The 12539-nt window shown below is 54.9% G+C and overlaps 1 protein-coding gene across 3 annotated transcripts in view; it reads right to left on the reverse strand.

Moving 5' to 3' along the window:
- Positions 1-2812: 2812 nt before the first annotated feature.
- The window catches only part of GFRA2 (GDNF family receptor alpha 2), a gene marked incomplete at its 5' end in the record, with an annotated part of 95572 nt that continues 85845 nt past the window's right edge, over positions 2813-12539 (reverse strand). For all 3 annotated transcript variants that reach the window (XM_082842214.1, XM_082842213.1, XM_082842212.1), the window contains 2 exons: positions 2813-3411; positions 4319-4372. In XM_082842214.1, coding sequence (XP_082698340.1) covers positions 3289-3411; positions 4319-4372 — 177 coding nt within the window. In that variant the 3' untranslated portion in view covers positions 2813-3288. The remainder of the gene's footprint in view (positions 3412-4318; positions 4373-12539) is intronic.

Consider the following 12539-nt stretch of genomic DNA (forward strand, 5'->3'; position numbering starts at 1 on the left):
AGGCTTCATTGAGAGGAGGGTGGCAGGGCAAGAGCCAGGCAGGAAGCTGATGTCTGGGTTCTGGGCAGAACCACAATTGCCCCAGGCTGGAAGCTTCCCCGGGGAGGGCAGAAGTATCCCCATAGGGTTTCAGTCTTGACAATATACTAGAGCTTAGAAAACAGGATAAGACAGCCTTGTAGACAGATGCATATCCCAGGTCAGCAGTCCCCATGGGGCTGGTGGCAAAAAGAAAAAGCTCATTTTACAGACTGCTGACTCTGCAGTAAAGGCACAGTGGGCCTATACTCCATGTGGACGACTCTCCCCGAAAGAACGCGAAAGTAATTTCAGATCTCCAGTGGCCCCTACCAATCTTGTCTCAATTCCTTTCCTGCTTCTCTTCACTTATCTGTACCCCCAGCCTAACTTCAAAGTGTAGGCTCAAATGCCTTAATGTTACTAAGATTCATTCAAGCCATTAAACTAATTAGCATTAAGATAATGAAACTTTATTCTTCCCAGTTTTATTTACATATTTTGAGAGGATCATGGAGAACGGGAATCATCTCAACCAAAGGAATGAATATTTAATGGTAAAATTTCAGCTATGTGATACCTGGGTGGGGAGAAGTTTTAAGGCAGAGTAAAGCTGCCCAGCCTCTATTCCTCCTTCATAATGGCACCTCCATTTCATTTGGGGAAATTTTCTCTCCCCCATGATGCAAGCCAAGGGCTTACCTCCCATTAGGGAGGCCAGACGTGACATACAGCCTCCTCTCCCACCCAAGTGGGGCAGGAGGTAGGCACAAGGCCCCAGCTGAGCCAGCTGGATGACAATGGTTGGTTGTCGCTCATCACAGAGACAGTGGCACGCTGACCCTGTAGATTGTTCCTTCTGTCCCTTCAAATGTCCTTTGGTTCCTGCCCGAGCCTCCCTTGGTCCTCCCATCTCCCACTGGCTCTATAAGCCAACTTCTCCCAAAGCCTTCTAAGTGAATCAGTCGTTGCTGTTTGCAAAGAACATGGATTGCCAGCTGAATGCCACAGCTGCTCTACCTTGCTCTACCCACGTAAGGCCAGCGGTGGCTGGGGAAGAGGGCAGGCTGGCTCACTGTCCCTCCATCAGAGGCTGGAACATAGCACACCAACCTGATCACCACCAGGGACCAATGTTCCTAGTGCGTGTGCAGCCAGGAACAAGAGCCCCTGGGGGGACCCAGGATTGGGAGAGAGAAGCATCTCGTCTCCCAGGGGTGACAGGATGGGATCATGTGCAGCCCTGAAGGTCATGCTGACACAAGGAACATCCCTTCTCCTGGCAGTCTTCCCTCCTCCCTGCTGCTGTGCGCATACTCACACATGCCCTGAACACACACGAGCCCGCACCCGCCAGCACGCATGCGCGCACGCGCACACACACACACACACACACACACGCACTCGGCCAGCAGGCATTCCCCTAGTATTCTCTGAAGGAGAGTCTCTCCAAGAGAATATGGCAGGCCCAATGTCCGGGCAGAGCCTGGGTGGCAAACGGAGAAAAAGGTTGGACTACAATTGTCTTCCTTCTCTGCTGGGACCCAAGAGGCCAGGTCTCTGCCTTCACAATCACATACCTTAAAAAAAAACAGGAGTCCCAGCAGGAAGATACCACCCACCCTACCTAAGACAAACTGTGCTGCCTCACAGGGCCACCCAGGCAGCCTTCTAACAAAAACATCTGCAAGGTGTGATGTCAGGTTGTCTCCACCCCCCCATCCCCACGGCTACTTTCATTCTCTTCCAGTTTGGGACCAACGGGCATCAGTGCTGATTGGGAAGGGAGGGAGGCGATGACAGGTGAACAGCCCGCAGGCTCAGCACAGCTGGGACCTCAGCCCCACTGTCTCCTAACAGAGTTCTATCACCCACATCGAGGACACACGAAAGACACACGTGTGCACACGCGGACACACACGCTCTCCCAAGGCCCACCAGGAGCCCCCGGGGAAGCAGCCACGAGGTTGGCACTGGGCCAAGAACAAAATAGGGGCAAAGGCACACCCAGAGTGAGGCAGAAGGGCAGACTGCTTCCTAGTACGTTTATTGGAGCCTCTGCTAAGCGTGATATAGATCAGAAACCCTCTTCCGCTGCCCAGTCAACCCGACTGGGGCGGGGACACAGGGAGCCAACCTCCTTCGTTTCCCATCATAGACAACATTATTAAAAAAAATAAACTTTACAGTAATACATTTTCGATCATCTGTTAGGGTATTATTTCATTAGTTTTGTTCCTTAAAAAAAAGGAAAGGAGGGGGAACCACACGATATATGTATACGGATGTGTATATACATATATGTTGAGAAAGGAGCCGTGTAATGTACATACAGTGTGCGTACGTCTCGGAAATGAGGAAAGAGAAGAGCGAGGCAGAGAGAAAAGAGTTGGAGAGAGCCGCAGAGACCAGAGTGTGGTGCAGGTAGACGGGCCCCGGTGGTCTTCTCTGCCCCTCTCAGCGCCAGCCCCTCCCTCCCAAGGGAGAACCACCAAATGGACCCAAGAGAAACCAAGGGAGTGGACAAAGAATCATTTCTCTTTGATTTCAAAACTCCTGCCACCAAGCAGGAAGAATCAGCCTTGAGGTGGTATCCAAGTTTTGCTCCCAACCCCCAACGGGATATCCCAGGCAGGCTGGGCTCCCAAGCCCCCTGGAACTGCCCAGCCTCCCACCCTGTGCTACAGTGGAGGTCAGGGGGGCTCAGCACCGCAACCCTCCACAGGTCAGATACAGCCCTCAGAGAAGGGAGGCGAGATAACCTCCATCCTTGAAGCCAGCTGGAGGTGCTGAAGGTACCCAGCTGGACCCCAAGGGGGGCAGCCTCGCTGCTCTGCTGCCTGACGTCCCCCACCAGCCCCCGGCAGGTCCCCAGAATGGGGGGCTTGAGAAGAGCGGCAGCCATCCTGCCCCAGCCCATGTCCCTCAGGCGGTGGGGATGTCATCCTGGTCTCTCATGTCAGCAGGGTCCAGAGAGGAAAACACCAGAAGAAAGTGAAGGGCATCTCTAGACCCTTGTGCCCTCCTCAGCACTGGGCTTCCCCTGCCAGGGGACCTCTGGGCCAGCTCTTAGGCTGCCCGCCTGCTTGTCTGTTTGGTTTAGAAAAACTTCTCCAGAGAAGAAACCTGGGAGGAGACAGGTTCAGAGACAAGGTGGGAAAAGACTTTTTTTTTTTTTTTTTTTTTGCAAGGTGTGTGTGTGTCTGTGTGTGTTTCCATTTTGTCAGGCGGGTGTTCTCGTCCGTGTAGCTTTCGGAAATCTCCCAGAGTCTACAAGGCCAGCTTCAGCATCAGGAAGGAGACAGCGGTCAAGGCAGCCGATGGTCTGGCTCTGCGGGGGCCTGAGTTAGGTTTGACCACCCTTTTACTCCCTGGGATGATACTGGTCGTGAGCTGTGGCCAGGCAGAAGCGGGAACAGAAGCAGAGAGAGGGACAAACAAGTCAGTAGGGCTGGGATCAGGCAAAAAAAAAAAAAAAGAAGAAAAGACTCTGGAAGTGGAGCACTAAGGCCCCTGCCCTCCTGGTCACCCAGGGGACCCTCTTCGCAGAGCCAGGCTTCCATGGAGCTGGGCTATGCCTCCGCTGACTACTCGGGGAACAAGGCAGCAGCCCCCAGGGCAACGGGCTGCTCTCCCTGCCTGGCTAATGCAGACCAGCGAGGATGGGGATGGTATAAAGATCTAAAGGAAGAAAGTCCCGGGGTCCACAGGACCTGCTTCTGGAGAGGGGAAGGGAGGGGAGGGGAGGGGGGAAGAGAGAAGCTACGTTCTCCGGGTTCCTAAGTTTGCTGGAATCCCTCCTCCACAGAGTCTCCACTGCACACCCCTGTCTGAACTCTCCCTCCTTCTGCAGACTCTTTCACTAATTTTACTTCTCCTCTAAGTTATATATACGCTATACATATACATAGTCACAGATCTACTCCTGTGCTGGGGCTCCTTCACGGAAGGGCCCACGTCCTGTGCCATCATTCCACCTCCTCAATGTCCCAGAACCAGCACAGAGCAGGCTGCTGGGAACACCTGTCTTAAAGAGTCAGGAAGGCTTGCCAGGACCTCTGCTCAGAGCAGCCTCCTGCGTCTCACCCATGAGACAAGTAAGGGCCCTGGCTGCAACATCTACAGCCACCCACCCTCACCCCCAACAGAGTGAGCACCTACCAAGGTCCAGGTGGGCCAAAAGCTCAGCCAGCCCAGTCCATGCAATGGAATCTGGGAGCTTCAAGTCCAAGGCACTCCTGGAAAACAACCCACTCTGGCCCAGCCCCCGGCACCCACCCCGGCTCAGGCCCTCACTCACCTCTGTGAAGCACATGCTTAACTCTTTGGAGTTATTGGCCTTCAGTCCCTGCTCCTGTGGGAGAGAAGGCGCTAGTAAGGATGGTTCACTGGGGCTGGGTCTCTGGCCGGGCTTTGTCCCATGACTCAGATGAGACGACACACTCCATGGCCCTGCTGCCCACCCCTGACATCACAGTGTACACGTAAAGAGCACTGGCAGCACAGAGACCTTTGCCCTTCTCTGACACTCTCAGTGATTAGGGCTCTTGAAGAAGGGAGTTCTAACTCTGCTCTCCCACTTACAGCCTAATAAAGTAATAAGCCCCTCCCGGGTCTGTCTACCATACTCAGAGTTCCTCTGGATGAAGCAGGGACCATGTTTTCTTTCCTTGTATAACAGCAGCTCAATAAATGTTATACTCAGTTACTGTTTGTTAACCACCATTCATTAACATATCTGTGAATGAATGAATGAATGAATGAATGCCACAGATCAGAACTAGCATCCCAGTGCCAGCTCCAGAAAAATCATGAGTCCTCATTGGGCTCATGGGGAAGAGAGCTGTGATTGATTAGTGATGTCTGCCACTGGGGCAGGTTAGGCGGACATCTGGCCATGGTGCCAGGTGTTGGCTGTTCCACCCTAAACAGTTGTGTGGCACCTGGGAGCTCTGTGGTCCAGGTGAGGAATGAGGAAGGAAAGCTGGCTTGGTGATGACTCCAGGGTTTTCCACCCCTGGCACACCACCTGGATGAGAACCAGAGGGTAGGTGTGATGAGCAGCCCTTTGCTGTCTCCATCATAATAGTGATCCATGGGAACCAGCTGGGAGATGTGAGGTTTCTAAACTGGCCTCAAATGGCTCTGGCCACCAGAAGCAACTGGGAAGCCCAAGAAATTATGCCTAAACCACTGCTCTTGGCCAGAGATATGAAGGATGCCTTGAACATCACAGGCAATCTACCACCCAGGGCATCTGGTCAGCTAAACAAGGCCCCAGCTGTCACACAAAGGCCCCAGCCAAGAGCAGAGTCACTACCGAAGGTAGAAATGTGATCATGGGGACAATGAGTGCCGTCGAGACAGAATCAGGGACTCAACCAAGGAGGATCCTGTATAAGACCTCAGCACCAGTGACTCTGGGTGCCAAGATCTAGCCCGGCCAAGCCACCAACCGGCATCCCTGCAGAGGGTGTGTGCTCGGAGGCCCTTGCGGACCCAAGGACTGGATTCCACTGCCCAGGACCAAGTGCAGCTCCAGATAGGGCTGTGGGAGGTCACTGCCTGATGGAGCCTGCCCACCCCACCTCAGAGGCTGTGCTGTCACCATTAGCTTACACCTGACTGCCCCCCACCATCCTCACTCGGTCACCTCCCTGAGCAACTCCCAGCCCCAGCTAGGTCCCCACCTATGACATCCTGTAGCCTGTCAGGGTCTGTGCCACGCAGCCCAGCACCTATATTTCCTGGCAGCCTTTCCAGCTCTAACTGTTGCAGGTACAGCAGCCGTGTCTCCGCCCCCTCCAGGGTCCCTGTCTTCTCCCTGGCGCCCCCTCCCACAGTGCTCACTAAACAGGAGGCTGTGTGGAATCACAGGCAGACAGCTGGGGATCCCGGTCCTCCCCCCTACCTCAACCAAGAAGCTCTATTTTGACTTGTTTTATATGTTGAAGTTATATACAGAATTATTTTTAAAAATAGTCTGTGGTGGGCTTCCCTGGTGGCACAGTGGTTGAGAGTCCACCTGCCAATGCACGGGACACGGGTTCGTGCCCCGGTCCGGGAGGATCCCACGTGCCGCGGAGCGGCTGGGCCCGTGAGCCACAACTATTGAGCCTGCGTGTCCGGAGCCTGTGCTCTGCAATGGGAGAGGCCACAGCAGTGAGAGGCCCGTGTACCACAAAAAAAAAAAAAAAAAATAGTCTGTGGCTTAAAAATAAATAAGGTTTGAGAAAATAGCTAAACTAGATGACCTCTTGGCCTGACCTTCTGTGACAGGATGCCAGCTCTCAGGGAACCCCGGGTCCTGGACACAGACCTGAACACAACTTAGCCTGGTCAACCACACAGAGAGGAGCCGTGGGGGGAGGAGGTGGGATCTGAACGCTCAGCTCTGGAGCCGCCTGGGACTTGATAGCCTCCTCTGAAGAGGGAAGACACAGGAGGGGGTGTTGGCAAATATTAGATAGGAAGCAAGAGGAAGAGGAGAAGGAGGAAAGGGATAGGAGTAAGAGGAAATGAGTGGAGGGATGAAGTAGAGAAAAAGGGAAAGACAGCACCCAAGGAGACAGGAGCACCAGGTAGGGAAGAGGGGGAGGGAGGGAGCATCGGGGGAAGAGAAGAAACAGGAGAGGACCCCTTCATCCCGTCCTCTGACGCATATTACCGCGAGAGAGGGATGCCACCTCACAGGACCAGGGCCAAAGGAATCCGACCCACTGTGTGGTCTCTGACAGGCCACAGGGACCTGGTGGGGGAAAAGGACTGGGCTCCATGAAGAGCAGGACAGGACCCCTCCCCATGCCCCTTCAGTGACCCACCTTGGATCCGTCATCCACAGCACTTGCCCAAGCCCTTCTGAACCAATGGCATTTCCATCTGGCAGGCTCCAGGGCTGACCTGCCACACGCTGAACACGTGCTGAGTGGCCAGTGACACACTGGGCTTCCTCTCACTGTCCTCAAGTACTTCCTCCAAGTGCTACAACACCCAGCTTACAGAGTTTTGTCCTCAGAGACCCATCCCAGCCTTTCCTTTTTAGACTGCGGGGTCCTAAGCCTTGGTGCCCATCCCCGTGGAACAGCCCCTTGATCCAAGGAAGGACCCCAGAGGCCAGAGGCCAGGGCTCCAGTCTTGGTTCAGCCACTGACCCCAGGCAAATCCCTTCATCTACCGGCACCTCGGTTTCCTCATCTATAAAATAGCGATAGTCAAGCGAACCTCACTGATGCACCGTGAGATACATGAGACCGTGCATATGGTGCAGTAAAGCTCTGGACAAGTATAAACGCCCCTTAATCCCCAAGCATGATGCAGAGCAAAGCAGCATTTGCATCCAGTAAACTCCCAGGACTGGGGCTGCAGGGTGAGACCCAGGTCAGCTGGTAGCCTGGGGCTATCCTAGCTCTACCCTGACAGCTAAGCAAGCAAAGCCAGGGAGAAGTCTGGGCCCCCGTGGACTCCTCCACCTGACTTCCAGAAAACACAGAACAGACAGCGAAGGGGTGAAGGCTGCAGTAATCTCCCCCGACAGCAAGCCCAAGACCTCTCCCCCAGTCCTGGGCACACAGAACAGTGTGGGTGTTTGCCAGTCAGCCGACCTTTTCTGAAAGTGGCAGATGGGGGAAGTGCAGAGAGAAAGAGGTTCCACTACCTAATGCCCAAGCCTTAGGCTCAAATTCACCGTCTCCTTCACCATTAACTCCCCGCCCCTACCATTCCCCTGCAGGGGGTTCCAAAGATGAAAGAGTCACAGCCCTGCTCACACCCAGATGAGAGAAATAAACACCCACAAGGTCACCTCTGCCCCAGTTCAGCAAATGGGAGGGGGAAGAGGCTCTATCTTCCCCAAGCCCCCGACGGTGCAGCTGTCCTCTGAGGTCACACCCCCCTCCCCAAGACCACCCTTGATGCCTATCTCACCTGATTATCTTGGTGGCAGGAAGGGAGGATGGCAGCAAAGACAAGGGTCATCCTTCTAGAAATTTCTCTCAGAGGGGCCCTTTGCTCAGGAAGTTAGAAGGAAATTATCATCTTCCTCCTCTTCCTTGCCACCTCTGTCCACACTCCCGAAACTGGGTCTGGCATGTCCAGGTGCCAGGGACCAAGTCCAGTGTTGTCTCTATGGGAAAACCCCTGGCCGGGGCTGGCAGGACCTCTCCTGTGTCCCCTGCTTCTGTCCCTGGCCCCATCCCCAAATCTCAGTGCCCTTGGGAACCTCCGTCCTGCACACGCCCACTCCCAGTAACACACCTCACCCTCCTCCACTCCCCACCATCCACTAGTACAACCCCTCTTTCCTTACCTCTGATGACCATTGACTATCACTGACTATTGCAAAAATCTCCTAACAGGTCCCCCAGTCACTCTCCCTCGACAACAAGTCTCCACCTGCTGTCAGATTAATTTCCCAAATCACACTTGTCATCAGACATCCCTGTTCAGAAGCCTTCAGTGGCCTCTCCACACTCACCAGTTCAACCTGAAAATTAGGTTTGACTCCCCACCCGCTCCTTCCCATATCAGAAACCTGCGTTCTCCCAAACGCATGGCCTGTGTTCCTCTAGGTCAGGGGGAGGCAAACATTTTCTGCAAAGGGCCAGAGAGTAACAATTTTAGGCTCTGCCGGCCATAGCGTCAGTCCCAACTTAACTCTGCCTGCAGCACATGGACAATACATAACAATAGGGTATGGCCCGTGTTCCAGTAAAACTTAATTTATTCAGGTGTGGCCCGTGTTCCAATAAAACTTAATTTATTCAAACAGTCAGCAGGCCAGATTCAGCCGGCAGGACCCACCCCCCTCCTCAGCTGCCCTGTGCTGTCCTGACTCCCGTCTCTGCTCCCTCCTCGCCCACCCCTCCCAGTTCCACATCTCTGCATCTCCGTGTCCTCAATTCTCCCTGTTCCTCCAGGCCCAGCAGCAGGGTACGCCTGGTCCATGAGTCCTGTGCTTCCACTGCCAACCCAAAGCCGCCTCCCCGCTCTGCGTCCATAACGCCTTATCCAGCCCCCTGGCGCACCCATCACCTCCTGCCCCGTAATTCTCTGAGCGTGTACCCTGTCCCTCCTGCTGGTATGAGGACCAAGGTACCAGCCTCATACGCTGGTCAGCCTCAGTGCCTGGAACAGGGTGACGTGCGGTAAGAATTTACGTTGAATAAATGAGGGAATGCATTGACGGATGAATAAATGAATGAGTACAAGGGAGAGCCAGAGGGAGGGAAGAAAAGAAGGAATGCATCAGCTTCTCAAAGCTTTGAAACGAGCCGAATTTGTAAATCAGAAACGTATGCCTAATAGGCATACGGATACACTGAGCAGCCTCTGGGTCCCGTGCTCTGACAGCTACCGGCCTGCGTGCTGAGTAAGAGACCCGTCCAGGGAACAGGCAGGGGGCTGAGGAGACGGACGTGGCTGCCGGCTGCTGAGCCTGTGGCCGGCATGTGGTGAGGAGGGTTCATGGCAAGCCCTCCAAACTCATTTTTAATTCCCCCAGATGTGATGGGCACTAGCAAGGGTGAGAGCAGAAACTGGCTGGTGGAGACAAGGAAAGCAAAGGAGATTGCGTTAATAGGGCCCTGCAACCCTGCAGAAGGTGATATGACAGGGTCCCGCAAACTGGCCCAGAGCCACCCGCCGGGAACACCAAGGACACTGGAAACAAACCAAGTCCAGGGAAAGTGGGAACCCACTGCCAGTCTGCCCTGCCCATGCTGCACTGCCCCGGTCCAGGCCCCACCTTATGACAAAAGAGACTTCTATCCAATCCTCCTGCATCTTCACCTTCTTTACCTACTTCTTTACCTTCATACCTCACGGCACACAGAGGGCATCAATGAGAGAGAGGGAAGCTGAATAGAGTTGCCTGTGAGCAACAAAACAGACCGTTTTCTAGAACAGAGAGCAGGAAGTTCCCATCAATCCAATGATCGGGAACTCTGGGCTCTTTCTCTTGACCTGTGTGGAGCGCCCACTCGATGCCAGGCACTAAGCACTCGGTTATAAGGGCTACCAAGGGGGTGATGCGGCCCCTGCCCTCCAGGGATGCTTGTCTGGTGCGGGGAGCAGAACACATCGTGATGGGGGCTGAAGGGAGGCAAAGCGGGAGCCCTAAGCAAAGAGAAGGCAGTTCTGCCAGAGTCGAGTCAGGAGACCACCCAAGAGGTGACATGCAAGTAGGATTCAAAGGCAGAGAGCTGGAAGAGAAGGGAAGGAGACGCCCTTCGCTCAGAGGAACCGACGAGCACAAGGGCCAGCATGTTGCTCAGCCTGGCCGTTGGGCCTACACCAGGGGTGCCTGATGGGCTTCAGAAACAAAGGACCTTGGAGGAGGGTGCAAGATTGATGGCCTCCTGTAGATTCTCGCTTTAGGGACCACTGGGCAGGAGGGAGGGAATTCACACAAGGGGTGTGTGTGTGTGTGTGTGTGTGTGTGTGTGTGTAGCAGGGACAGAGGGAGACACTGTTCTGCAGATTCTGCCACAGTTTCTCCAAGTTCCAGAGAGCCCCAGGCTGGCAGGGCCACCCGGAGAGGGAACCACAGCCAGGAACGGAAGCATATGAGAGCCAGGCTCCAGAGAGCGTCAAGGACCACAGACACGGGGCCCACTCGGGGCCTGCCCAGCTGCCGGCTCCTCTCTGGTACCTAAGACACCCACAGTTCTGCTCAGCAGCCCCTCGGCGGAGACAACAGTCCCTCCAATGCCAGACCCCGCCCCACTGTGGGAAAGTCCTTTGGGGGAGCGGATTTGGAGGAAGAGTCAGCACAGCGCAGCCAAAAGAAAACTGTCCAGGAGCGGGGGGCCGGGGGTGCTGTGCACAAGCCACTGTCCACACTGGCCTTCCATCCTTTGGGATTTGGGAAGGAGCTCTCAGAGAGCCCACTGATGCTAACATCCAATCACTCATGTGAGGTCCCCACCTGGCTACCATCTCTGGGTCAGTGAAGGAGGTTCCTAAGGCTTCCCCCAGGGTCCACCTGTGGATAAGAAGGAGGACAGAGGTAAGTGATCTTGCCGCTCTCTCCAGGGGTGTCTGGGGTGTGCGGGCTTCCTCTCCCTCCCTCCCTCCCTCCCTCGCTCAGCTCCCTGTCTCTGCCCTCACTCGGAGACTCCCTTCTGTGGCCATGGGTTGCTGTCATTCCCAAGGGCCCCACAAGGGCCACCACAGAGCCCTTCCAAGCTAGCAGAGCTGAGGGAGGGGGCACGGACTGGGGAGGGACAGACCACCCACACCAGCCTCCAGCCAAGCTGAGGGCAGGGACGTGGGCTTATTCCCTCTGCACGCCCAGCACCTGGCACAGAGTAGTAGGTGCTCATTTAAAAGACCGCAGTTAGGGCTTCCCTGGTGGCGCAGTGGTTGAGAGTCCGCCTGCCGATGCAGGGGACACGGGTTCGTGCCCCAGTCCAGGAAGATCCCACATGCCGCGGAGCGGCTGAGCCCATGAGCCATGGCCGCTGAGCCTGGGCATACGGAGCCTGTGCTCCGCAGCGGGAGAGGCCACAACAGTGAGAGGCCTGCGTATCACATAAAAAAAAAAAAAAAAAAACACAAAATAAAAGACCGCAATTAGGACTTCTCTGGTGGCGCAGTGGTTAAGAATCCGCCTGCCAATACGAGGGACACGGGTTCGAGCCCTGGTCCGGGAAGATCCCACATGCCACAGAGCAACTAAGCCTGTGCGCCACAACTACGGAAGCCCACGCGTGCTCTGCAACAAGAGAAGCCACCGCAATGAGAAGCCCGCGCACCGCAAGAAAGAGTAGCCCCCGCTCGCCGCAACTAGAGAAAGCCCGCGCACAGCAACAAAGACCCAACGCTGCCAGAAATAAAATTAAAATAAAGAAATTTTTAAAAATGAAAGAATAAAAAAAATAAAAGACCGCAATTAAAACAGAATCAGAGGCCCTTTCCTTTCAGTTTCTGTGAGAAAGAACGGGGGTATGAGGGTGATTGTGGGTGGGTCCCTCTGAGGGTCTGCTTCTCTTCCATTCCTCCTGGGAGGTCCGCCCCTGCTGTCCCACCCAGAGTGACTTAGTCAACACATCCGAGTGGACGGACCCTGGGGCCAGGCCTGGGGGAGCCCCCTGCCAGACAGACCTCCAGGATTCAAAACACCTATCATGTGTGTAAGGTTCCTCACATACGTCATCTCTCATACAGATCGTGTGTTAACCCCACTGGAATCAAACCAAGTGTAAGACAAGCCCCCAGATGGTGAGTCTGCAGAAAACCAGGCTGGGGCTGAAAGAAACCAGGCGATGGTTTAGCAAACCACTGGAGGGAAACAGCGGGGGGGAAAAGGGAGTCAGAGTCATCACGCACTGAGGGGGCTGCGGTGGGCATGAGACCAGGGCTTTGAACTTCTCCACGCCCACAGTGACTCTGTGGGAGTATTAGGAAGGGTCCACAGCCCTTGATGAGTGGGCATCTCCCCGGTGAGCCAGCCCCAAGGGGCTGGGGAGGAAGGTTGGCAGTGCCCAGAGAGACCACGCCAGAGCCTGGTCACCTGACAGGTG

Source organism: Leucopleurus acutus, assembly GCF_964270905.1.
Source record: "Leucopleurus acutus genome assembly, chromosome: 7".
NCBI lineage: Eukaryota > Metazoa > Chordata > Mammalia > Artiodactyla > Delphinidae > Leucopleurus > Leucopleurus acutus.